The following is a 27,800-nucleotide window of genomic DNA, read 5'->3' as shown; positions in this document are numbered from 1 at the left end:
TTAAAACATCTGGAATAAACATGAATTTATATATACATATATATATATATATATATATATATATATATATATATATATATATATATATATATATATATATATATATATATATATATATATTTATATATATATATATATATATATATATATATATTGTATATAATATATTTATTATTTCATATTATATATAAATATATATATATATAAATAAACATTTTGTTTTTGCTGAACAAAGTGGCGTCATGCTTGTTTATTACATGTTTATTATGTTTATATATATATATATATATATATATATAATATGCCATATCTGCAATTGGCATGAGTTTGGTGAACATAATGAACATCTGTTTTATGTGTGTTCACATGGCTTTATTGTTGTTATGATTATTTATTTATTTATTTATTTATTTATTTATTTATTTATTTATTTATTAAACAATGCCAGGTAAATAATCTAGCCTAGTACTGGTATTTCTTTTTTGGTACAAATCAAATATTTTCACTGAAAATGAAGGCATTTAAGTTTTTTTATTAGTCGAAAAAAAATGTGAAGGCAGCATAAGCATAATTTTCAAAAAACAAAACAGTAAATCCGATGCAAAACTGCAAAAAAGTTAGAAAAACATGACAGACATGAAAGAACTTCTAAATCACAGGACCAGGATGTGTTATTTATTTATTTATTTATTTATTTAGTGCTGCTTATTATACTATAAATGTCATATCACACATGATGTGGAGAAAGTTGGCTTTCAGAAATGGTATTATTTTTGTTTTCAATTTGGACCTCGCCAATATCCCCGGCGCCATATCCTCTCCGGTACACATGAAACAGATCAATTCTGGGTTGTGCTTTCCGTAACCTCAGGCTGCTTTCTGTAATAGTGGATTGTTAATACAACAAAACAAATTCACGGATAGGTTTCTTACTGCATTCTCTTTGTAAAGCATTTTTTTTTCACTTTCATATCTCAGTTACATTACTGGATTCGAGATCTGTGCAGGGAGAACTGGCATGGGTGGCAAGTCCGACAGAAGGAGGGGTGAGTACTAAAGAACCAGTTCTCTCTCTTCATCTCTCTAACCCCTGTCTTCCCTTCTCTCTCTCTCTCTCTCTCTCTCTCTCTCTCTCTCTCTCTCTCTCTCTCTCTCTCTCTCTCTCTCTCTCTCTCTCTTTGTCTGATGGGAATTCAGATAGCTAGGTTACTGCGACAAGCATCAGGTTTCCTAAATAGTGCAAGGAGACAGAAATGGCCTTTGTTGGGAAACTTTATCCCTCAACTTCCAAAAAGGGGGAGACTTGGCAACACTGAAACTGTGAGCGGTTCCGTGTGTGTCTCTGAAAGAACGGGGCTTCAGATCTCGGAGGTCACTGGGTTCTGTCTGATAGAGTATGCTTCCTCAGTCTTGCTGCTTTCATGCCCACTATTCAGGCATACCTTCCTCCTGAGCCTTCAGATTCGATGGTGACAGAAATGGCTGGTGACTATGCCAAAATATTCTCTTGAGGAATAGCCCTTCTCCAAAAGAAGAAAGATCAGACTCAAGGTTAAAATAAACCACAATAAGTTAACCTCCATTGCCATTAATACCACTGCTAGCCATGGACATGTGATCCAGTTCTTATGGAAATGCTTCATTGGCTGTGCTCTGTGATCACCTGTGTAACTGACAGCTCTTTGGCAGCGATGGTAGGAGGGCATTCAGCTCTAAATACGGCCAATTAGCTTCTTTCTCCTCCTGGACTGCTATCTGTGGACAGGGGCACTTATCAGTAACTCGCTCCATTGGCCTTTAGTGCACACAGGACAGGAGAGCGCTCCACACAGTGAATTACTCCCCTTACACTAGAGACCAGATTGGTTTCACGGGTATTGTCTTTTCATTGCTCAATTTGCAATGGGATTTTGTGAATAATTGGTGGAGGTTATTTATCATAATACAATTTCAGCCCGGATTAATGTCTGATAGTTGATAGTTGGCTGATAGTTTTCAGGAGCTTTATTAGTAGAAAAAGAGAAAACCAGTGACTGATTATCTTGTTGGAAAGATTGGTATATTGCTTGGTTGTTTTTCCCCACTGGTTTTACTCACGGTAGATAATTTGATTGGCTAATACGAGAGCAAAACAGTGACCTCCACAGAATGCTAAATAATCTACTATAAACAAATCACTAAAACATCCAACCAAGCAACTTAACACACATTCCAAACAAACTTGAAAAAAAAAAAAAAACACTTAACCAACCAACCAACAAACAACCAACCAACCAGCTAAACAACTAACAAAATGTTCAGCCAATCAAACAAAAATAAAGAGTAACCAACATAAAAATAAAATAACCAACAGTAAACAAATCTAGTAAATAAAAGTCCACCAACCAACAAACAACCAATAAATTCTCTGGCAAAATAACCGGTCAGCAACCATCTAACAAACCAAAGAACCCTTTGACCAACCAGCAAATAAAATACTAGCCTGCTTATCATGAAACATAACAATCAACCACCTGACCAATTAGTAAAAAAAAAACCTTGACAAACAACAAATAAAATCACCAGATGGCCACTCATCCAAGAAACAAAAAAAATATTTGACCAGACAAAATAACTAGTCAACCAACCAAGAAACATAATAAGCAATCAACAAAACGATCAGTTGTCCAGTTAACAAAACAAAAACCTAATCAGCCAAACCAACAAACAAAACATTATCTTATCTAAAAGGTCACGAACTACAACCAAAATAGAATAGCTTTTATTTATCACACATACACTATAGCACAGTGATGAAGAAGAAATTTCTTTCTTCGCAGCTTGTTCAGAACCTGGAGTCAGACTTACAGCGCTACTGGAGCATGGAGGGTTAAGGGCCTCGCTTAAGGGCCCAAGAGTGGCAGCTTGGCAAGACCGGTGCTTGAACCCCTAAACTTCCAATCAGCAACAGAGCCCCTTAACCACTGAAATCCCACTCTCTCGCGTAATGACACTATAAATAATTATAATTAGATAAATAAGATGAATAATTAATCAAAATATAAACAACAAACCAAGTAACATGCCCAGTAAGCATTTAATGATTTTAGAAAAGTGTAAACAAGGTGTCTTTCGCCGGGAGAATTACAGAGCTGCACAATTAAAAATATAATTAGGCGTGTGATTGTTTTGAGAGAGATCATGATTGTAAATATAATTTGTTGGTAACAGTGATTATGGTAATATATATGGGCTTAGTGTGAAAAGCCTGATTGATCAGACTGCACGAACACCTGCGACCTGCCAGAATGCTCACAGCTTGCTCAGTTCACTTTCAGAGCTGAATGAAACAAGCCAGGCTTCCTGATGAACCAGCAACATAGCAATGCACGTAGTTCATATTTGCTCTTTTTTTTTTTTTTTACACTGCCTTATGTTGAGGGGGTTTCACATGGTGCTCAAAAGGTTTGGAAATCTCATGTTGCTTTTTGAACATTTTGAATATCGTTGTGCATCGTCTTATTTATTTATTTTGTAATAATCTGCAGATTTTGTATTTATCGACATAAATGACCTTATTAAAAAAACTCCTAATAGAACTCTCTAATTCCTGTTTCACCTGCAACTATGACACACAATTATAAAGTGCTTTAAAAAAGCTTGTAGAGAAGGTTCTCTCGTCCCATAATTCTGGATAATCACTGCAGTGTGTAGGCACGGCAGAGAGCCGTGTAATTTACATATTAGAAGAAAAGCAGATGCTGCAGATCCTTCGGGTTATATTGTGCTTTCCAAAAGGTCTGTTACTATTTTTTTTAAATTTCATATTTATCATTTAAGCAAAAGACATAATTGGAAAAATCTGCCCGATTGTAAAAAAAAAAAGAGGATAACTGCATAATGAAACTTTTCACCACCTTCTTCCTATTAATAGTAATACTATGATTTTTTTCTTCTCTTTCTACTGCAGTTTGCATCATTTGAAAATGCATTTGCGAGACTTTTAAATCTATCCAAATCTATCCCAATTGCTTAACATCTAGTGCTCAGTGCTTTATAGAAATAAACTACTACCTCTACTATATTAAACCAGTCAAAAATATACATACTTATTTGTAAATAAAGGAACACCTGGGTTTTTATTTTTTAGCTTATGCAGACTGGGGTATTGGTGCCACTTGTGTGGAGACATTTGCATTTCAAATCCTCGTTTTGAGATTTTTATGTCTTTATGTACTTATTTTTTAACATTAGGATTTTCTGATCTGGTAACTTTCACATAAAACAAATTGCATAGCCAGAATCTACTGCTATAACTGTGTGGCATAATTCTAATAGACAGCGGTAGAGAGCTGTGAGGGTCTGACCACAAACTGTCACAACTATATACAAAGAAATAATCTCCAAACACTTCAATAAAACATAAAGGTCGCAATCGATGTGTGACTAATGATAAACTAATGTTATGAGTTAAATGTTGTCAAATAGAAAAATCAAAAACGTCCTATTCATAAAAATGCAATTTGTATTTACATATGACTATTTGATACCGTTAATATAAAATCTAGTTAAAACCATCAAAAAAAGAAATTGTATGTCAGTGTAACGACAGTTCATCTGAAACATTCTCTGTATGATCCACAGTGGGAAGAGGTGAGCATCATGGACGAGAAGAACGTCCCGATCCGGACGTACCAGGTTTGTAACGTATTGGACTCAAGTCAGAACAACTGGTTGCGCACGCACTGGATCGAGCGCGGCCGGGCGCAGCGCATCTACATAGAGATCAAGTTCACTTTACGCGACTGCAACAGCCTACCCGGCGTCACAGGCGCTTGCAAAGAGACCTTCAACCTGTACTATCTGGAATCCGACTCGGATGGAGAGCACGGTGTACCTGAGCGGCGCTTCGCTAAGATCGACACGGTGGCGGCCGACGAGAGCTTCACGCAGGTGGACGTGGGGGACCGGGTCATGAAGCTGAACACAGAGGTGCGCACCGTGGGCGCACTCAGCCGCAGAGGGTTCTACCTGGCCTTCCAGGACGTGGGCGCATGTGTGGCACTTGTTTCTGTGCGAGTGTTTTATAAGAGATGTCCACTGGTTGTCAGGAACCTGGCCAGCTTCCCTGATACGGTAGCAGGAGCAGATGCTTCAGCGCTGGTGGAAGTGCACGGTGCGTGTGTGGAACACTCGGAGGAGCGCCAAGAGCCCAAAATGTACTGCGGTGCTGACGGGGAGTGGCTGGTTCCCATCGGGACTTGTCTCTGTCAGCCTGGTTACGAGGAACGCAGTGGAAAGTGTCAAGGTAAGAATTGTTTCTAGATATTCAACACGGCCTTCTCTCTAGATAATCCTCCTCCTTCCTATTTCTAGATGTTCATCCATCTTTTGCATTAAGAATTCTTGCCTCTTTTTTTTCTACAGTAGTGTGTTTGGTTTGTCTTGAGATTTCCAGCTTTGTCCTATTTCCAAAAACTTCTTTTCTTTTCCAGATCCAGATAATTAAGCTCAACATATTTATAGATATGTGATGATATGTATATGTTGTAGATATTTGTAGATATCCTCGACATCAACGACATCCTGCCTCCAGATTCTCAATCACTCCAACCTGTCTAGATATTCAGCAGCTCTTTATTTCTCTAGTTAAATACTGATCCCTTTTCTGTCTCTTCTGTCTTTTTTTTTCTCTTGCTGTTTATCTTTCTCCTGTCTCTAGATATCGTTACCTCCCTTTTCTTTAGACATGCTTGTCTCTTTTCCATCACTGCTGTATATATTCAGCACTCTCCTGTCATTGATCATTTTTATACTCCAGATTCTGCTTCTTTCTTCAGTTATTCGTCCTTTTTGTGTCTCTCGTTTCCCATCCATTTATTCTTGCAAACATCCACCTCTTGATCCATCTATCCATCCATCCTTTTTTATAGCCTTAAAGCACCCATCTGTCCAGCTCATATCACTGAGGCAGCACAGTTGGTGATGCATCTCTTGTCGTGGTTATTGCAGTATTGGGCTGCACTAAATGCATCATTAAAAGCTGCAGTTATTTTATTTCATTTAGCTGTCAGGTTCAGTTTGTATCGATCTGACGTATTTGTGGTCACTTATTAACTGAGCACTTTTGAGTATGCAGTGAGCATGCTGTGTCCTGCAGTATATCACACCGACACACACTCCGAGCTGTGCGTGTCAGCATGTGTTGAACTGGGACTCAGAACGAGTAAAGCTTGTTTAGTAGTTGTTTATGTTTTCCTGTTTTTGGTGGTGATTAGTTATCTGTGGCATCATCTGCATTCAGCTCATTCAGAGAGCGCACACTAAGTTGCGATGACACGAAGCGCTGTACAGAGGCGCACTGAAACGTGGAGAGAGAGAAATGTAGAAAGCAGTGAGAAATGATATAAGAGACAAGAAACGTTGAGCTTGAGTGGTCCTTTTTATTTTTCCAGTTCTGCTGTAAAGGTTTTTGCTCGGAGTCTCACAAATCCTGAAGCACACACAGCCATGCTTTTGAAAAATGGACATTTCCAAAATTCTTATAAAATATAAAGAAATGATATTAAAATGTATTGGAATTAAATATAATTAATGGTACCTATAATTTAGCATAATATAAAAATATCACAGCACTAGCAATTATTTATGTAATAATAAACATCATTCTTATCCATTTTTTAGTTTTGTATGCATGATAAAAGAAATGCAGCTTATCTCGTTACTTGGAAATCTTAAAGGTCTCCATGTTGAAAAATGTTTTTGAACAGGAAGTTCTGGAGATTAAAGGTTCACTATACAAAAGCAATTACCATACAAGTCCCTGTGTACATTGTTACTGTAAAAATGGTAGCATATAAGAAAGAGCATGTATTATAAGGGAGTTTTTCCTTGCCACAGTCACCCAGGCTGCTTATCAGGGATAAATGCACACTATTCACCTTAACTCCTAAAATTCTGTAAAGCTGCTTTGAGACAATGTCTGTTGTGAAAAACGCTATCGAAATAAACTTGACTTCACTTCACTTATCAACATTGTAATAGGAGCTATTGTCAGAGCTACAATTATAGAATAATAATTAATGCTGTAAGTATATGTGTATATATATATATATATATATATTAGATTAAAATGGCACTAAAATGGCACAACATATCTGTAACTTTTTACATTATATAATATACATAATTATACATAATTATAAGGTCATAAAACTTGGGTCTGAGAAGTTTATTTTTTCATGTAATTTCATGATATTCATCATGAATCATTCAGTCATACTATTAGAATTATTGCTTTTACAAGAATTACAAAAAGAAAATGAAGTTTAAAGGAGTATAGTATTAATATTGATCCTACTTCAACATACTATTTTGGTCAAAACCAAAGTTAAGACATTAACATTATGAAAGTGGGCTGCTGAGAACCTGAGAAATATTTTCAGGAGATTTCTGACATAAGTTCTGAAAGAAACCTAGTAGATTATTTGCCATTTTTATTGTATATTTCTTACAGGTTTTGACAATTTTAGATATTAATTCATTCTTAGACATTAACTCCCTAATTATAATACTCTTAAAAGAAACATTTCAAAAGGATTAAAACTTTGTTAAGATCATGTTAAACATTAGCTTGCAGTATAGGTATTTATACTGTATATTTATATTTATTGATTTATTTATTAATTTATTAATTTATTGATTTATTATTTTTTTGTTTAATAGCAGTAATTTCAAATTTAAACACTTAAAAACTAGATTACTAGACTCATAGTGATACACACACACACACACACACACACACACACACACACACACACACACACACACACACACACACACATATTTACACACTTTCTCCAGTCTTCAGAATTTCCCTCACTGTTATTAGGGTTACGGTTGCCACCCATGACATTTGATCTTAGAGGTAAAAGGCTAAAGGTTACATTCCCTCTCAGCTCTCAAGTGTAGTTGCCCTGACCTGTTTGAAGTTCCTTTAGTGGGTTTGTGCATGTTGGAAAGTGTGTGTTTGGAGAGTGTATGTCCATCAGACTGATTATATCAGATTATGGTAAGCAGACAGTTGTAATTTTGCAAATGGAGTTTGTGGTTTGCAGAGACAAACTTAAACTTGCATTTGGATAATGCAAGTCCACTGATTCTTTGCTGACGGGGGTGATGGGGCGAGGAGGGGGTGCACTCGTTTTGGGGTGGTGTTGATGTTTGTTGCGAGATGGAAGGGGTTTAGGGGTGTGAAAGAGGCAGATCGTAAGGTTGAAGGTCACTGCTCCTCCATCCATCTCCGGCTTCTTAGCTGACAGCGCAAGAGGAGAAATTTATTAAGACATCAAAACTCTGACAGCAATGGTTTGACATGACACCATAGAGACACTCTCATGGGAAAGATAAAGATAGAGAAAGTGCATGAGAGAGAGAGAAAGAGAAAGAGAGAGAGAGAGAGAGAGAGAGAGAGAGAGAGAGAGAGAGAGAGAGAGAGAGAGAGAGAGGGGGAGACAGAGAGAGAGGGGCAGAGTACTTTGGTTTTAGGTTCTCTAGCCTTGCAACTTTAAACTTTAAAAAAATTCACTACATCTTTTATGTTTCTTTCTTCATAAATTTAAAGGTTCTAAAGTCTATGAGTGACAATGTTTTACTATCTGAGACTGTAATTTTATTATTTGCAAATCCATAATTAACTTTGCAATCTGAAGCTGCGATTATGACCTAAGTACAGTATTCATATTTTAACTATGAACCATTTTGGATTTTCTGGTTTTGCTAGTAGGCAAGCACAATGGTGCAGTGGGTAGCTTTGCCACCTCACAGCTCCAGGGTGTAATTCTGAGCCTGGCTTATGCTCATTGTAGAATTGTCTAAGCCGGTTTTTTTTTGTCCTCTCACCTCATACATGTAGGTGATTCGGACCCTCTAACTTGCCCCTAGGTGTGAATGATTGGTGGTATTTTCACCTCTCACATTCTATTTCCGACATAAACCCCACAAATGTTCACACTGACCCTGACCTTGATAAAACAATTGTTAAAGATGAATGGATGACTGGTTATGATATAAAAGCACACGATCACACTATGAACTTGTGATAAAACAATCACATCACAACATGAGCTCATTACCGTAACATTAACTCGCTTCACAGTTGAGGAGAATTTGCAAATTTACAGCTACGAAATTGTAAAACTTTATATAGCATGTTATGCGTATAAAATGTGACTAAAAAAATCAAACATAAATAAGTAAAGCATACTTTAATAAAACCATGCGGCAACTTTATTGCTAGTTCAATTAGCTGTAACTTAAATAATTTGCAACAGAAATTAATCACCATTATTATCAAATAGTCTAGAAAGTAACCAGTACTTCAGTGCAGCAATGAATTAAAAACTAACCCTGTGTAAACTTTAGTTGCTCAGACTCTTGGTGCAAGTGTTTAAACACATAGTGGAACTTTGTTTGTAGTCATTTTATTGAAATCGCTTCAAATCTGTTGACTGATAGCAAAACATTTCCCACAAGAAATATTAAATAATTGAATTTATTTAAAAAAAAATTTAAATATTTGAAGGTCTAATCCTTTATTGTATGGTATTTTTCAAGGTTTTTTTTTTTTTTTTACAGGTGCCCTGGTTGTGTGAGTAAGATTGAGGAAGGGTTTGCTATTTATTTTTTTTGTGTGTAGTTGGTAAAAGCTAGCAACTAAAGTCTGTGTAATTGCTAACTTGTGCACCACCCACAAGCCCACATCCAGGCTTAAGGGACTTTTTTATTTTTGACAGGAGGGTTTTTCTGGATGCATTATTACCATCAGTCAAAAGATTTTTGTTCAGCATGAAAGCCTGGGCCTTGTGTTTCTTGGCTGAATGATTTAGAAACACACACGTGCATGCGCACACAAACACACACACACGCACACTCATTCAAATATCTCTGAAATATTTAGTTAGACATTTAAACATATAAATTATATTAAATATATTTAAGTTAATGTGTTATAATTTACCAGAACAAATCTTTTCATTTGTTCTGGTAAAAAAGCCTGGATAAGATCATGAAATGCCAGTCAATGTAATTTTATTTGCCATTGTTGGTTAAAGAAAAAACAGTAGACAGGAATTAGTATAGAAATCCAGAGTATAAATTACATCTAAGCAAAATGTTTTGTTTGGCAGGACATAGTCTTGGTGTAGTTTGGAATTGCTGAGATACTTTTGCAACAAACATCACATTTAATTTTACAAAAAGCTTTCAGCACTAAGAGCAATTATTTGCAGACATCTGAGGGCTGGCAGTTAATAAAGCCAAAGTTAACACAACAACATTAGTTCAATGGAAGTGTTTTTTTGCGGAACACAATGGTTTTTTTGTTTTTTGTTTTTTGTTTTTTTTTGTCTGAGACACTAATAAGGCTTTTTAAAAAAGATTTTTAGCAATAACTATTTATTTTATTTATTTATTTATTTTATTTTTTTATTATTTTATTTTTTTATTTTTTATTTATCTATTTATTTATTCTCTCTGTTTTACAGATTTTTCTAAATTAATGTCTCTATTTTTAAGAATCCAATAAATGTATTCTTAAAAATAAAGACATCAATTTAAAAAAATTCCACTATTATTCTTTTTTACACTATTACACTGACATTTTTATTTGATTGATATTTAATTATGTTTTATACAGATAATTTGCAATTAAAAACATTTAAACAGTTTTAAATAAATATAACTTAAAAAAAAATGCTGGTGTCCTCCATTATGGCTTAGAATAAAAAAAAAGCAAAAATTTTGTAACAATATATACTACAAGATTCACTCGTTATTTCTACTAGCACATTTTGAAGTCTGTGTGTGTGTGTGTGCATGTGTGTGTGTGCGCGTGTGTGTGTGTGTGTGTGTTTGTGTGTGTGTGTGTGTGTGTGTGTGTGTGTGTGTGTGTTTTATTAAGACACCATTAACCAAGTGCTTAGAGTACTGCAGCTCCAAACCACTCTGCTTTCGTTCCTCTCATCAGCAGCTGTCATTACTGGTGAATCTCAGCCTGAACGTTGACATGACGTTGAGCTAACACTCGGCTAACGTTTCTGTGCAGAGAAATCATTTCTTCACTGTCAGCACTCATTAACAGTCTATGGAGAGTTATAACAGGAGACGCATTTGAAAGCTCGACATACAGAAAGCATATGGCTCTGCTGCCCCCTCTTCATCCCTCTCACTTTTTGTGTGTGTGTGTGTGTGTGTGTGTGTGTGTGTTTGTGTGTGTGTGTGTGCGTGTGCTTGTGTGTGTGTGAAGTGGGAGACGATGGACGGCTGAAAAGCGGGAGACTGAGTGGATTAGCATGTCAAAAGCTCCTGAATTAATAGCCTCTTTCTCTCTCTCTTGCTTTGGTCTTTCTTTGCCTCTCTCCATCTTTATTTCATACTGAGGGGAAAAAAGAGAACGGGAACGTCATAGGCAGACAGAGGGGGAGAGATAAATAAAACAGAAATGGGGAGAGAGAAAATAAAAGGACGAGAGAAAAAGAGACAGGTGGATGGAGTAAAGCTATAAGAGAAATAAAGCACTTGTCTACTTGGGGGAAAAAATCAATATATTCTTCATTTTGTTGTATAAGTCGCACTGATGCACTGGAGGTTTTTTACGTTATATAAGATGTTCTGTGTGGAATAGGCTGGTGTAGACCACAGTATAGTCTAGTTAACTCGTAGTTTAGTTTTTCTTTGAGGAATGGACAATATTGGGTTGTAAATCCATCTTCTGTTACTATATAATCACCGTGTAATGGTGCTTTATTGCTCCTTCAAGGCTCCTTAAAGCTCTTTGCTCAGGAAAGTCTTATTTTTCTCCTCATTTGAACCCATGACTCATACGAAAATATATGTATGTGATATATGTGTATGAGTTGCTTTGTACGAAAAAAGAAAGTAGAGCGGAGGTGTGCAATGTCTTTCTGGATCGGGGACAGAGCTCATTTCAAGATCAAATACATAAAGTATAAACTGCCAGATTTATACGAATGTCAGATTTATTTGATGACAATGTTGTAAATTCGGCGGCATTTGTATTATAGATCAGAAAAGGGCATTCACGTATTACAAATCTTTAACGTAAAATTATTTATTAAAAACTTTTGTTTTCATGTATGTAAGATTGTACATTTCTGCTTAATTAAATTTAATACCAGCTCTATTGCAATAATCTGCTTAGATTTAAAGGGGTTCTGTTGGTGGGGTTCCAGATTGTATACTGCAGGTTGTCACATTTGGCTACAGAGCTTTTTTTTTTCCAAAAGAAGCCTTTTGTCATCCTGTTCCCTAATTCATCTCGAAAAATTTATTTGTATGTCACTGAAGACAGCAATGATCTTTCCAATCATGGTCCAAAGGATTGAAGGATTTAGACTTTAAAAAAGTACTGAAAACCCTACATGAGCAAACTACTAATAACACTGGATTAGCTTGACCCTTAACTGAAATGATCACGTTTTATTGTATATTAGTTCACTTTTTAGCTTAAGATGTCAGAAAGAGGGAGATAAAAAGAGAAAATATCTTACAGGCTGGAAAATTCATAATACATTTGTCGCAACAGTTGTCTGGTAAGAGCAAAGGAATAAATGAGAGAGAAGATAGGGGGGTTTCTGAAGTTTTTATCCATTTGTTTTTCACCAGCTCCCGTGACTGCGTTTGATATGACCGTACTAGCGAATTACATTGCTTTCGCTTTCTCTGTTTCTTAACAGTAGGCTCTGATGAGTCTCTCCCTCTCAGATGTCTATCTTAAAGTTTTTAAACGGAGGATGTAGGTGGTCTTTTTATTTAGTCTCTTTCTCGCATTCATAATGCAGAGAAGGATCAGTGAGCTACAAAAGAGTGGAATTTCTCGACATGTAATTTCCCCGCATCTTACACACTGACAAAACACAGCTGGATTTGGTATTTGACTAGACATGTGCTGGTCTTAAACCTTTCATATCACGATAATTGCTTTGGTGCTTATGAGGGTTTGTGGTGAACATTTGAAACGCTTACTGGCATGATTACAAAGGATTTGACGCAACGGAATTAGTAGATTTTCTTCAATAATTGCTTATTTACCAAATTTCTAAAGAATTTTAGGACTTAACAAACATCAACACTGACTTTAGTGAACGACAAAAAAACTCTAAAACGGTAAAAACGTACTGCACATTTGAAGCGATGTCACAGGATTGTCACTACACACTACTCACTAACCAACCAGACACACAGCAGGAAAATTAGCACAGCTAGACTAAGAAGGAGACAGGGTCTGTTTTAGTCCTAAAGAACAACATGATGTCTGCATTTGATGGGAAACAACAGCTCATTAAAATACTCTTCTTTTGCACTCAGACGCACGTATTAAGACTTCGCTTGCTGTGTAGACGATCTAAGAGAGAATCATGTTAAGAACCGGGACAGTGTTTCACAGTGGTTGGTAAATCCTGTATTTTCTATACTTGTCTCTAATTGTTAGTCAATATATACGTCCAGGAAGCCAAACAAAAGTGCATATGGATGGGAAACTGTTAATGCAGTAGTTTTGATTGGGGGGGGGGGGGGGAGTAAGTTTGAAGGAAATGTTTTTGAAATCGCTTGCACATTATGTTTAGAAAAAATTTACGTTATTGATAACTTTATGCATGTTGAATTTTTAATATTTGAATTTAGAAGCTTTTACACATAGGTTTTATTTGATAAAATGTGCTTGAATGAGACAGAAATAAACCAGCATTGCTAGAGCATAGCAGTGTTCTGATGTAAAGCAATATACAGTCATATAGATATGAGGTATGTGTACTGTATATGTGTCGTTGCTATGGTTTGACATCTTCTAAATTTGACTCCCATCAACCCACAGATCACATAACACACACACACACACACACACACACACACACACACACACACACACACACACACACACACATAAATACATACGAACACACACAGACATGCCCCAAATGCTTGCTATTTAACACCCATCCTCTAGAACACAGAAGTATGTCATTGTTATTTTCATTGCGCACAACCGCACTTACACACACACACACACACATGCACGTACGCACGCACGCACACACACACACACACACACACACACACACACACACACACACGCAACATGCACACTTTGGGTATTGGGAAAAACACATCCTCAAGTAACCGTGCCACTGTAAATACACACTAAATATTGATTATTTTTAAGGAACAATATTTAAAATGGAAGAGGTTTGACATTTTTCTCACAGGGTTATTCTTTCAGAGAAAAAAAAAAAGAGATATTTTTAAAAGTACTGATGGCACAGTACTCAGAAAAACTTAATGTGGTGTTATTTATTTAGGATAATGAAATAGACCCACCCTAGCACACACAGACGTTAGCATGCTTTATCGAAGTTTCGATTCTCACAACAGCTCATTTACAGGATTGTGTAACTATATTCCCGAAATAAAGGCCTAATTTCGAACTTTCATGGAACTCTCATAAGATAATGTAGTAAAGTATTAGGGACGCATACTCTCTGAGGACACACAGTGCTTCTGCTGATTTTCACATGACCGAAACAAGGACCTGTAAATGACAGCTGTGCTTATGCTGAATTGTATAGGCTTTATATAAGAGGCACACAATACTGCACAAACATGTTGCATGTTCAGCTAATGGAAGTGACAGTAAGTGTGTATGCTATAAATATTACTGGATGCTGTATATTGTGTAGTGTATTGTATAACTGATTATTGAATTTATATTGGATTCTGGAAAATAATTAGAGATTAGAGGTTAAAGGTTCAAAGGACAAACATTGTGTGTGTGTGTGTGTGTGTGTGTGTGTGTGTGTGTGTGTGTGTGTGTGTGTGTGTGTGTGTGTGTGTGTGTGTGTGTGTGAGTGGGTGTGTTTAGAATTAACAATGGGTGTGCTTAAATCGAGAGGAATTAACAGTTTACAATATACACCACTACTACCCACAGTTCCTACAGTTATTCTCTCTCTCTCTCTCTCTCTCTCTCTCTCTCTCTCTCTCTCTCTCTCTCTCTCTCTCTCTCTCTCTATCCCTCTCTCTCTCTCTCTCTCTCTCTCTCTCTCTCTCTCTCTCTCTTTCTTTCTTTCTTTTATATATACACACACACACACACACACACACACACACACACACACACACACACACACACACACACACACTATACAAGGTGTTCCAGGCACAGACAGTCTGTTGTATCTGTACGCATTTCCCGTAGATTACCTAAACAAACAGTCTAAATATAACCATTTCTCTCTATGATAGCCTTCTTATATAATCGAATGCTTTTCTCTTTTGGCAAGTACAACACACACACACACACACACACACACACACACACACACACACATTGATATACTGGTTTGCTTATTGTAAGATAAAGTATTTTATTAAATACCATAATTTTATCCAACCATAAGCTTCAGCATTATTATATTGTAGATAAAAAAATTTATTATATTACTTTATAGTTAAATGTTAAGCTTATAATGAACACACTAAAATCTTTTTCTTTATTAAAAAAAAAAAAAAAAACTTAAAATAATGTTTGTATTGGTCATAATGGAACAATGTATGCCCTAGATGTGAGAAATAGGGTCAACATGCAAGTTTCATATTTTGTTTGGTATTTAATTAAGCATACATTTGTGGATGTGTTCATAAAGTTGCTGATATTAGTATGGTTAAGGTTTATGGCTTGCTTGTAGAGGTCGACCGAAATGGAATTTCTGTGGCCGATGCCGATATTTAGAAATCAGGGAAGCCGATGACTGATATTCTTTTTTTTCTCCCCTTTATCACATAAAATATAATACTATTTAATTATAAGACATAATACAGAACATTGCTTAAATCAAACATTAACTGAACATCACAAAACTCTCCAATCAGTGGACTTGTTACCAGGTTTTAGTATTTGAGCCTACCTGTAGCCTAAACTACAGCTAACAATACGGTTCCCAAAATTTACTCTCATTTTCTCTCCAAATGCAACATCATATTTAACCAATGAAATTATTTTAGGCTAGATTTAGAATGAGTGATAAAATCTCAAAGCCCTGGACACACCAAGCTAACGCTCGGGCGTCTGGGAAGATCAGTGGGGAATCAGCAATGGAGCTTGTCGGCAACTACGAGAACTCTGATTGGCTAATTAGTTTAGTGAATGAACACACAAGAAAAAAAAAAAACACGCAGTTATCCCCAATTTAGCAGGCATGATTAAAATAAGTTTAACAGATCCGTTAGTAATAATTGCGGCAGGTGTAAATGCTGCTTGCTTTAGAATTTTACTGTTGTAGTGCTTCCAGTTTCCCTGATATGAGAATTATGTTCTTCTACAAAAGCGCAAAACAAAGACACATGCGCCTGTCTAATATTGAGCCTAATTTGCAGCACAATAGGACGATGCCAATTAATTTAAAAATGACCAAATCCGGTCAGATTAATCAGCCGGCCCATCAATCAGTCAAGCTCTACTTGTTAGTGTAATAAATTGCTTTAGTTAAAGAGGCCCTAATGTTAGATTTATCACATTGACTTGATAGCTGAAGTCTGTCTTAGATTTATGTTGGTCATATGGAAATATTTTTACCATTTGCCATTGATTTATCTGTAATCTTTTAATTAGTTATAATAATATTTTATAAAATATAATAACGCTTTTTATGCAGTACTCTGTCCAAAATAAGGAAGTTTAGAAGATTGTACCTCTGCCAAAACATGCTACCTAAGGAGTCATAATATTATATAAAATCTTATTAAACTTTTTTGAACTGACTATGATAAAGAATGAGTGATACATAATTACAGTGCATTGATTATTATTTATTGTCTGGTTTTCTAAGGTCATAAACTGCTAGGAGTTAGCAACAAGCCACTGTTTAACTAAACATGACATTCTGTTATACCAGCTGTAGACTTTTGTCCTTGGAAACACTGGAGTATGTGTATGTATGTGTGTTTGAGTGTGAAAATGAGACAAAATGTCATTTTGTTACATGCTTCCTGTTACAAAAGAATAGTAGCCTGGATCTTTTGGTTTTAACAGTGGAAACATATCCTGCCAGATACACACCCAAACTGCCACAAAGCAAAGCACACACACACACACACACACACACATACACACACACTCCAAAACGTCCTGACCAACAAAATAAGGAACATTAACATGTTCTTAGAAAGATACACACAAAATACTTCACAAATGAGCACCAAAGCAGGAGCTATGAAAATGTGCTGAAAAATCTGTGGCTCATCAAAATATCCATAGAAATTCATTCTCTAATTGGGCAACATCAAAATAACAGCACCTATTAAAATGTCTAAAAAAAAATGAAGTTACAAACTTACAAAATGTCCCCTTAAAGCCATACTGCAGACAGGCACCATGAAAATGTCCTCTTAAAGTGGAACAAACAAAAGACTATGTAAAATACCTCAAAAACAGGGACTATCAAAATGTCCCCACAAAGTCAACTTCAACTGAGCACCTTCAAAATTCCCCCTTAAATTAACAATGAAAATGGAGGCCAACAGCATGTCCCCAGAGAGAGACAACATTGATTATATCACCAGTTATAATTATTAAAAAATAGGGGCTATTATAATCTACACAGAATCTATTGAAATAGGTAAATGGGCAAATTTCATCACCACAAAGGAAGCAAACTACAGGCAAACGCCTCTTGTGAATCAATCACTTTATTCTTTTTGTATCTGGCAGCTCGAAACGCGAAAGAACGTTAAAATGAAAACGTTTATCTGATAGGCTGCCTATTTCAGGGTGTAGTAGATTGTGCCAGAGATAAGTTCATTGTATCTTTATGGCCGGGAAATGGGCCTACGTGTTGAAAGGAACATAAAGTTTGTTTAATTTAAGGAAATTGCACAACAATGTTTCAGTTGGTTATGTAAAGAGCTACCTGACATAACAAAGCCAAAAAAACACCAAGAATACTAGTGAATTCAGTGCGGCTAATAAAGACAGCCAACACATCTACTGGAGCTCACTTTGGGAAGAAGGTTGGAGTTTTTAGTGGTGTGTTTTGATAAAAGTCAGTCTCTGGTACACAGAATATCTCTAAATAAAATATCAGAGAAGTCCGAATGAATACAGTGCTAAATTTAAAATAAAAAATAAAACAAGCAAAACAGGGCCTATAAAATGTCCTGACAAAGATGAAAATGGAGACTATTAAAATATCCCTTAAAAAGACAATCAAAAGAGACAATCAGAATGTCTTTACAAGGAGACCATAAAAGGCTGAACCATCTTGTCCCTGCAAAGCAATCAAGAACTGTGGCCATCAAAATGTCCCTATATTATTATGAAATTGATTATGGAACTGATTTTTTTTAACATGAGTGTGTGGTTTTGTATGTATGTGTGTGTGTGTGTGTGTGTGTGTGTGTGTGTGTGTGTGTGTGTGTGTGTGTGTGTGTGTGTGTGTGTGTGTGTGTAGGGGGGCATTTTTGTATGTATCAGGCCATTAGAAGACGTTGGCCTCATCTAGGTGGTTTTACACTGATGCACGCAGCGTTGATGCTTAACTAGCCTTCATGATTTAGTTAGTGATAAAGCTTGTAGATGGAGGTCAAGGTTAACGTGAGGGTCTGAGAGACTCATCAATCAGAGTGATGGGACTCGCTGGCCGCATGTTCCTCATCCATCACACTCATGCGCTTGCTTCCCCCGAGCCTGTGCTAATCGTTAATCAGATGCTAAAGCCTGGTAGAACAGCTGTCATGCACAGGAAACTGCTCGATGTCTCACTTAAAATGGGTGTGTAAAGAAGGTTTTTTTGCATCAGGATAAGTTCAAAGCCTATTCACACAACGACCCCGAAGCAATCTATTCTTCTGGCATGTCTTTACCATCTAGACAGAATGTTGTCTAATGATATAGGCTTTATATCCATGAGAAAGATTCGGCTTTTCTTTTATATCAGAAGCTCCCCATCTTACGAACGAGTTACGTTCCGAACGACTGTTCGTACCATAAATTTGTTAGTAAAATGTTGTTACCTTCTTCGTTATTGACTACTCATATCTCCTAATGATGTAAGAGCTAGAAATACTATTAAATAAACAATAAAATATACAAAACAATTCGAAATAATAAAAAATAAATTTCTAAATTCATTCGCCCTCGATGACTAGCTCGTGGCAGCTCTCCTCCGATTGTAATTTTTTTCCGAACAAATTTCACTTTGAGGACAGGTTTGTTCGTATCCGCGCAAGTTCGTAAAGTTAAAGTTCGTGAAGTGGGGAGCGTCTGTGTCTTGGAATGGAATATGTAATCACTTTTGAAAGTTATATATTGTGACACAAACACTATATGGCATGCAGTCAGGATGTTCGTCTTTCAATTGTGAAAACGTTCAAGAAATGGAGACACTCAAAATGTCCCCACAGAGAAACCACTTACGCCCAATATGGAAACTTAGAAGACAATCCGCTGTCCAGATAAACCCACTGTATCCAAAGGGAACAGCACGGTATTGTGTGCGCCGAATTTCACAGTATACTGCATATCCGATTATCAGCACGTCTCCTGTGAATTGCTGAAAATCAAGCATTTTTTTCCCCCTAGAAATAAAGGACGAAAGAGATTATAGGTTATTTAAGGGTAAATGGCAGAGATCTTCCTTGACCCGAGGAGAGGAAACTGATCCATGTGTTTCTGTCTAAAGAAAGCAAAGCACTGTCTTGCTCACATTAACTCACGCTAGGATCTATACAGCACATAAGCATCTGAATGTCTGTGTTTCGGTAAAGAGAAACCGCTTGGTGACAGAAGGATAAAAGCAGGAAGGGAGGGAACAAAAAGAACGAGATGTCTCCGAGCGGTATTGCTTGCATCTTGAGTGGCATTTTATTTTAGAAAGTCTCATCTGAATGTTGATTTTGCTTTCAGCTTAATGTTGTGCTCATCCAGTGACTGCTTTGAGTATTTCGTTAGTATTTCAGCTTGAGTTGTTTCAGTGATGTTGTTATACACTATTGTCTTACTCCAGCGGGACTGAATTGTGTTATAAGGTACATTGGTTGCTAATGATACTCTTTACTTATGTCTAAAAGAATTAGCAGCTGTGTAATTCACTTCATGTCCTAAGCACAGAATCATGCAGCAGTTGCTTCTGGACTGAAACATGACTGAGGTAAAGGGGATAACTGTGTGTCCACGATAACAGTATGATCCCTTTTTAAACAGAGATTGAGAAAGAGTGCAGAGGGAAAAAAGTGTGTGTGTGTGTGTGTGTGTGTGTGTGTGTGTGTGTGTGTGTGTGTGTGTGTGTGTGTGAGTGTGTGTGTGTGTGTGTGTGTGTTTGTGTTTGTGTGCTGGGGGGTTTGGGGGTATTGGAGAATCTAGCATTGGAGATTAAAGGCGTGAAAGAGCAGAAGAGTGGATGGAGTGCACAGGGTTCCAGCATGAGAGCATCTCCAGTTAAAGACACACTGCAGGAGGACAGAAAGCAGACAGGACGCCTTTGTCTGCTAGAGGGCCACTATAGTGAACATTTGATGAGCTTTCGAAAGTGCTCTGTGTGTGTGTGTGTGTGTGTGTGTGTGTGTGTGTGTGTGTGTGTGTGTGTGTGTGTGTGTGTGTGTGTGTGTGTGTGTGTGTGTGTGTGTGACAGTGATGGCAGGAATGTGAGAGGAGGGAGACATGAAGCAGAGCAATGTTAAATAGACAAAAAGAAGAGGATCTGGCATTTGTTACATTATTCAAACATCATTTACACACACACATACAGAGTGAAGGGAATGAGCTACACTGACACATCTAGATTAAGCAGGTTAAATGCTTTATTCTCCTTTGTAATATACACAGTTGAGTAATAAATTGACAGTCGATAGTGTGTGTGTTTGTGTGTGTGTGTGTGTGTGTGTGTGTGTGTGTGTGTGTGTGTGTGTGTGTGTGTGTGTGTGTGTAAATTAAGACTAGCTTATACACTCCTGTGTGCTGTGAAAATACCCAGGATTCCTTACGCATCACCTGCACCATTAGGACCCCCACCCACCCACCTAAAGCTCCTTCCTTCATCTAATCTCTTTGTCTAGTAGATTTCATGTATAGCAGTGTCAGGAAAACATGGGGCTTGGAGACAAGTTTAAAAACCTATAATGATAAATAAATGATATAAATATTTGAACAGAATTTTTTATATATTTGACAGTGTATAAGTGTGCGTGTAAAAAAAAAATTGATTCTGTGTAGGATGGATGAGGTCACTGCTGCAGGACAATGTCTCCCAAGAACACTGAAGCACATATGTATCTTCCTTTTTGTTTGATAAACCAATATCTCTCTCTCTCTTTTTCTCTCTCTCTCTCTCTCTCTCTCTCTCTCTCTCTCTCTCTCTCTCTCTCTCTCTCTCTCACACACACACACACAGTGTGTAAGGTGGGATATTACCGGTCTTTGGCTACAGATGGATCCTGCACTAAGTGCCCTCCGAACAGTTACTCCATGAGAGAGGGTTCCACAGCGTGTGAGTGTGATAAAGGCTACTACAGAGCAGAAACAGACTCTCCAGCTATGGCCTGCACACGTAAGTGTTGCACACACATACACACACACACACACACACACACACACACACACACACACACACACACACACACACATACAGTGCATAGTAATGTTGATTAAACACAGGTGGATGTATGATTTCAAAGACTCCATAGTTTCACTGTGAGTCAGTGTTTTTGATGAGTGCTTCAGTTATTAAAGTAATTGAGTCAGTGAGTCATTGAGCAAGTGCTTGAGTCAGTAAGTTTTTTTGAGTGAGTCTATGAGTGAGAGATTGAGTCAGCAAGTCAGAAAGTGAGTCTGTGAGACAGTGAGTCAATGCATGAGTAAGTTTGTGAGTATGTGATTAAGCCACAAAGTCAGTCTGCAAGTTTCTAAGAGAGTGAATGTGTAAGTGATTTAGTTAAAAAAGGAAAAGCGACCGAGTGATTATTAATGAGTGAGATTTTTTGAGTGATTTTATGAGTCTCTGTGCAGGTTTGACTTGGATTCATGTTTATGATTATGTTCAGAGCTCCTATTATACGTAGAACATGGAGAGTTTTTTGCAAGCGTTTAATGTTGTTACTTGACTCTTGATCTATATTTGTGTTTTTGTGTGTTATTTGTTTGATCTGCTGCACTTAAATATGCTTTAAATATAGCATCGTCTTAGTGAATAGTATGCATTTGTCAGAAACTGTCGGGTGCAAATTTAATACCTGCCCTTTGGTAGTAATCATTTGAACCTGCAACTGTTGCTTTTAAAGTGACTTTCAGGTTTCTTCACATTGCACGTAAAGTGCTTATTTAATCTTTTTGTATAAGCACTGCACTATATTTTCTACCTCTATGTAGAGAACCCAGTGTAGAACATTCATAATTCACAAATTGATTGCTGAAATCAATTAGATTTGTTTTTAGCAGAAAAGCAACATATGCATTTTTGTGGATGTACTGATATTTTAGTAAGTCGGGGTCTCAGTGATTGGCCTACATACCATGTATTTATACCATGACTTACAGACGTTAGTCTCGACTGGTGCAAAAGCTGCAGCTCAGTCTAAGGGTGTTAATTTAGTGCATGGAATGCAGCCCAAACAGTTTGGTGTGTGTGTGTGTGTGTGTGTGTGTGTGTGTGTGTGTGTGTGTGTGTGTGTGTGTGTGTTTCAATAAGAGTATGGAATTTCTCCTTATTAAATGGCTCTGTTGTAAACTCAGTAGGTATCAGCCTCAGTGTCATATAAAAATGAAGTTGTTGCGCCAGTGGAATGTGTATGTGCATGTGTGTGTGCGTGTGCGTGTGTGTGTGTGTGTGTGTGTGTAGAAGAGAGAAAGATAATATAATAAATTAATAACTTTCTAATAGATAAGTAGTTATATATAAACTAACATGCACACACACAAAATAACCCCTATCTCTGTCTCTCTCAGGTCCCCCCTCGGCTCCTCAGCACCTGATCTCCAGTGTGAACGAGACATCAGTGTTGCTGGAGTGGAGTCCGCCGCTGTCCACTGGCGGCCGTCGTGATCTTACCTACAGTGTGTTATGTGAGCGGTGCACATGGACATCAGCACGGTGCGTACCATGCGGTGACGGCGTGCACTACTCCCCCCAAAGGCTCAGTTTTAACGGCACTCGAGTATCAGTGCACCAGCTACAGGCTCACACTAACTACACCTTCCATATCTGGGCTGTGAACGGAGTGTCCAAACACAACCCGAAGCCCGAGCAGGCCGCCTCCATCATGCTTACCACCAACCAGGCTGGTGAGACACTATGTTTTGTGTGTGTGTGTGTTTTGTGCATGCAAAGTCTTAAACTATTTTATTTTATGTTATTAGAAGCAAATTCAAGGTCTTTTTTTCATCCTCTGTAACGGCTTTGTCGTGGTTAGAGTTTGTCGTGGTTTGACTAAGGTTACTTGTTCTCATTTCTAAAAATAGAATCAATAATTTAATTTAAAAAAATTTGCGGGAAGGTTAAAAAAAAATGGAGACGATTGATCAAATCCGATTCATACTGCTACATACCAAATTTCAGAATGCATGGGTGGACTTCTAATCTAATAACACTATGATGTAAGACTAAGATTTTTCTTTACCATTTCTCCAGCGTCAGCACAGTTTTCTGCTTCTTCCTGACAGAAGACTTTGCACTTCTTAGGTTACTTTTTACAATAACAAGCTGATTATTATTATTATTATTATTATTATTATTATTATTATTATTATTATTATTAGTGTTAACTTTAGTAGAGGAAAAAGCAGGCATAAGTAAGAACTACTGTTTACAGTATCACTGTTTCACAAATGTTCCTAAACATATATGCAAATCTAAACAGATAAAAAAAATAATAATGTCAATACTTAAACACTTCAGTAAAACACTTCAGGAAATGCTGTTGAATATTACAATCACAGATGTGTTGAACAAGAGAACTTAAAGCCTCCTAATTCCAAAATTTTATTTTTTACTTACTTTCAACACACTTTAGTGATTTACAGTATATTAGTGAAATTTGAAGATATTTGCTGGAGAAATATGCATCCAATAAATCACTACATATTTTGCGAACTCTGAATTTGACCGAAATATTTTCAAGGAGACATGTTATACTTATACTATAGCTTTTTTTTAACGATATCTTCGCTTTTGAATGATGTATTTGCTTTCAAATGATGTCTTTGCAGCCTTACTGCAAGCTCTGTATCTCACATGTTGTGCCAAATCTCCTTCATTTTAGATTTACTACACCCTTTGTGTTTTTGTAAGTGCAGTACATTGTGTGTTCGAGTGTGTGTCAGCCTGCACGCTTGAAGCCGTGTTGGGTTTCTAGCTGAAGCAGAGTGCGAGAGGGAAATCCGGAACCCTCTGTGACAATCAATGCTCATAAATCACCCTCAGGCGTAACTGTGATGGTTCAGGCTATAAGGTGTTAGGTTTTAAGTTGTGGCTTTGCCATATCAACTTCACTAAGCTTCAGCTCAAGCAGCCAAACGTCCAAAAATTGACTTTCTATGGTATGTATTTGTCTGTCTGAGTGTGTGAGTGTGTGAGTGTGTGAGTCTGTGAGTGTGTGAGTGTGTGTGTGTGTGTGTGTGTGTGTGTGTGTGTGTGTGTGTGTGTGTGTGTGTGTGTGTGTGTGTGTGTGTGTGTGTATGTGTGTGTGTGTCATCTACATTGCCTCAGACACATGCATGAAGCAAAAGAGAATATAAAAAGACTGGCATGCTCCGTGAATGAGGTTTAAAGAATGAACAAAAGACACAAGTCGTGTAGTGTGGGAGTCGGCAAGTAGGTGGGCCGCACTGTTGCTTATTCATGAAGGAGATTTGAATATTCATGTCTCCTGTTCTGCATATGCTTTGTATACTTTCCTGCCCGCCATCTCTGGAGATTGGAAGGAAAATGTGTGGCAGCTGTGTGCGACATCCAGCCTACACTCCCTCAATTTTATTTACGCAGCTTGATTTTTCTCAACAGGTGGGATTGTGCAGTGTGTGTGTGTGTTTGCATTTGCATGTCCTCTATTTTTAATTTTTTAGGTCTTTTGATATTACATTGAAGAAACATACATTTGAATAAGACAAATTTTTATATAATTATTTGTTTGTTTTTATTAACGGTACTTTAGTAGTTATAATAGTCTGACATGCCACATGGTAAATTTACATCGCAAATGTTGCTAGTAGGGCTGCAACTAACGATTATTTGGATATCTGATTAATCGGATGATTTTTCCCTCTTATTCGACTAATCGGATAACAAATATTAAATAAGCTGTTTTGCTTATTATAACTATGTATAGAACACTAATTCAGAGTATTTATGTATAAATGTGTACTTTAAAGCTTATAGTGGCTGCTTGTCGAGGGCTGCATCATGGGGGGTTTCTCCTTTGAACAAATTCACTCATGCTGGGTTGTTTCTTTCTATAAAAATAAAAACAAACACAAGAAAAAGCAGAATGCAAAATGTAAATTGGGTAAATCAACATTTGTATTGCTTTAAATTGATAATTGCAGATGGCAAGTTGACAACCATGCTTTAAAACATACACCGACATTTTGTTTGTGAAGATAGAATATAATTAATTTAAAGTAGTATATTAACTAAATGATGTATGCATAGACAAGCATTTAAATGTAGTAAAGCCATAGTAAAGCTGCTTCAATTGAATTTAATCCCGATGCTCACGAGTCACGACACAACAGATCTGGTGCAACTGTCCCAAAGTTATGCTTCAGCCATTTTGCAAGCAGCTGTGTTCTCTTGCCATCACACGCAACCCAACTAATTGATAATGACATTCGTTGATAACAAATTTCATTATCGATTATTATCGATTTAATCGATTAGTTGTTGTAGCCCTCATTGCTAGCATACACACTGTCCCAAAAGGCACACTTAGTAGGCAATCTTAATATTCATGTTAGGCCATGCCTATTAAGTCCAGGAGCCTGTAGAATCATCCATTTCTCATTTTGAGCTTTGCCCTCCACCCTTTATGCACCTCCTTGCATGCTGTGGTTTTGGACTTAAAACCCATATGAGTGAGGACTGATCACATTGGATGTGTTGGATAGTTTTGGCAGAAGAAAACTTGCTGAAAAAGAGAGCGAAACAAACAGACAAATACCTTTTTTAATTAATAAACAAGGTATTAAGAAGCTTTAGGATTACGTAAAATAATTGATTAAACAAAATATGTTGAATTGTTTATATAATTGCCGGATTTTTCTCTGTAGATATGGAGAGAGCCATCGGGAAATAGTTAAATTACAGATTTTTCTTTATCTTTTTTAAACATGGATGAGACACCAAACAATTACTGTGATCTACCAGCAAATTTTTGGGAGGTTGGAAAAAACAAGGGAAGCTGGGAGAAACCCTTGAGAACACAGGGAAAGCATGCAGACCTAATTTGATAATTGTTAAATAGTTGTTTTAATCCATAATTAATTGAAACAATATTAAATAAATACTTAAATAGTTACAAAGAATACATCGTATGCATGTTTTTAAATATTTATTTAATGCTTATGTCTTGATGCATGACGAAATAATAAAAAATGCCAACATAATCCAAGAAAACCAGTTGACCAAAACGAACATCAGTCTGGAACGGCTAGACTGATCAATAGTAAGCTTCTTGAGATGGGTGAGTGTCAATAATACTGGCTCAAGCAGTTTACAGGATCAAAGCCTGATTTGATTTTAGTCTGATGTACGCTTTCATCTGAACAGGAAACCGGCCTTCAGTCACTCTCTGAAACTGAAGCATCCAAAATGTTTGTTCACCTCTGCAATTATTGGTTGTTAGAGACTTGATGAATGGTGAGGGTGCAGAAAACCTCTCCCCTTGTATTTATTGCCAATGATAACCTCTTACTTTAATGCTATCAAACTGGATGTTTTATATCATATGGGCTTAAGCTCATAAGCTCACATGTGAGCTTGTTTTTAGCAAGAAAACCATTATTTTAGACCCTTATTTTACACACTAACTCTGATATCAGGGTGGAACAACTTATATGATCTTCACAAATAAACATTAAGTCAAAAGTCCACAAATAGATGAACAGATTAACTTGAAAAGAAAAAAAAAAAAAAACAAATGTCATTATGGCTTATGGAACAAATTAAATTTTAATTTTTGTTGATTTCTTATATTTAGAAGTGTAATCTTCTGAATATGCATCATGTGTATGTTGCTCTTCTTTCTTCTCCTCTTCAGGTTACTTGACCAAACCCAAAATCTCTCATCTTTACTTTAACATTATCTCACCCCACACACACGCACACACACACAAAACTCGATTACCGATACATATCTGTGAAAGCAGACTAAATGATGGATGTGTATTTCAGGAGTGTGTGTGTTGGGGGTTGGGGAGGGCATTGACCCCTGGGTTTTGAGCCAGTAGGGGCTCATCTGAGTCCCAGTGAGGAGACGCCAAAGTCGTGTTTAGTCTGTCGGCCTCGACAGAGGAAGATGGATGTGCTTAGCTGAAAAATAGCCGCCACACTGCTGTCACTACTGGGAGCCAGGGGCCGAGTGTTCAATACGCACAACACTTAAGACTGAAAAGAAGGAGCTGTTTTAACCACACAGAGTTTTAAACACACAAATCCTGAGGCCCAGAGAAACATGAAGCGTCGGAAGAGAAATGTGGTTTGAGGTTGAAACATTTGACTCCATGTGGATGATTGGATGGCAGTCATGCCACCTGAAGCGCC

The 27,800-nt window shown here is 37.0% G+C and overlaps 1 protein-coding gene across 4 annotated transcripts in view; it reads left to right on the top strand.

The window, feature by feature from the left end:
- The window catches only part of epha4l (eph receptor A4, like), a 45,037-nt gene that overhangs the window by 574 nt on the left and 16,663 nt on the right, over window positions 1-27,800 (top strand). For all 4 annotated transcript variants that reach the window (XR_014534585.1, XR_014534586.1, XM_083547847.1 and 1 more), the window contains exons 2-5: window positions 979-1,046; window positions 4,624-5,287; window positions 21,441-21,596; window positions 22,991-23,326. Coding sequence is in view for 2 of the 4 variants with exons in the window: in XM_083547847.1 (XP_083403973.1) it covers window positions 979-1,046; window positions 4,624-5,287; window positions 21,441-21,596; window positions 22,991-23,326 (1,224 nt within the window). In the remaining 2 variants the exon portion in view is untranslated. The remainder of the gene's footprint in view (window positions 1-978; window positions 1,047-4,623; window positions 5,288-21,440; window positions 21,597-22,990; window positions 23,327-27,800) is intronic.

Source organism: Silurus aristotelis, assembly GCF_946808225.1.
Source record: "Silurus aristotelis genome assembly, chromosome: 8".
In the NCBI taxonomy this organism is placed as follows: Eukaryota; Metazoa; Chordata; class Actinopteri; order Siluriformes; family Siluridae; genus Silurus; species Silurus aristotelis.
Note: the sequence above shows the minus strand (reverse complement) of the source record. Positions and strands in the feature narration are given on the sequence as shown.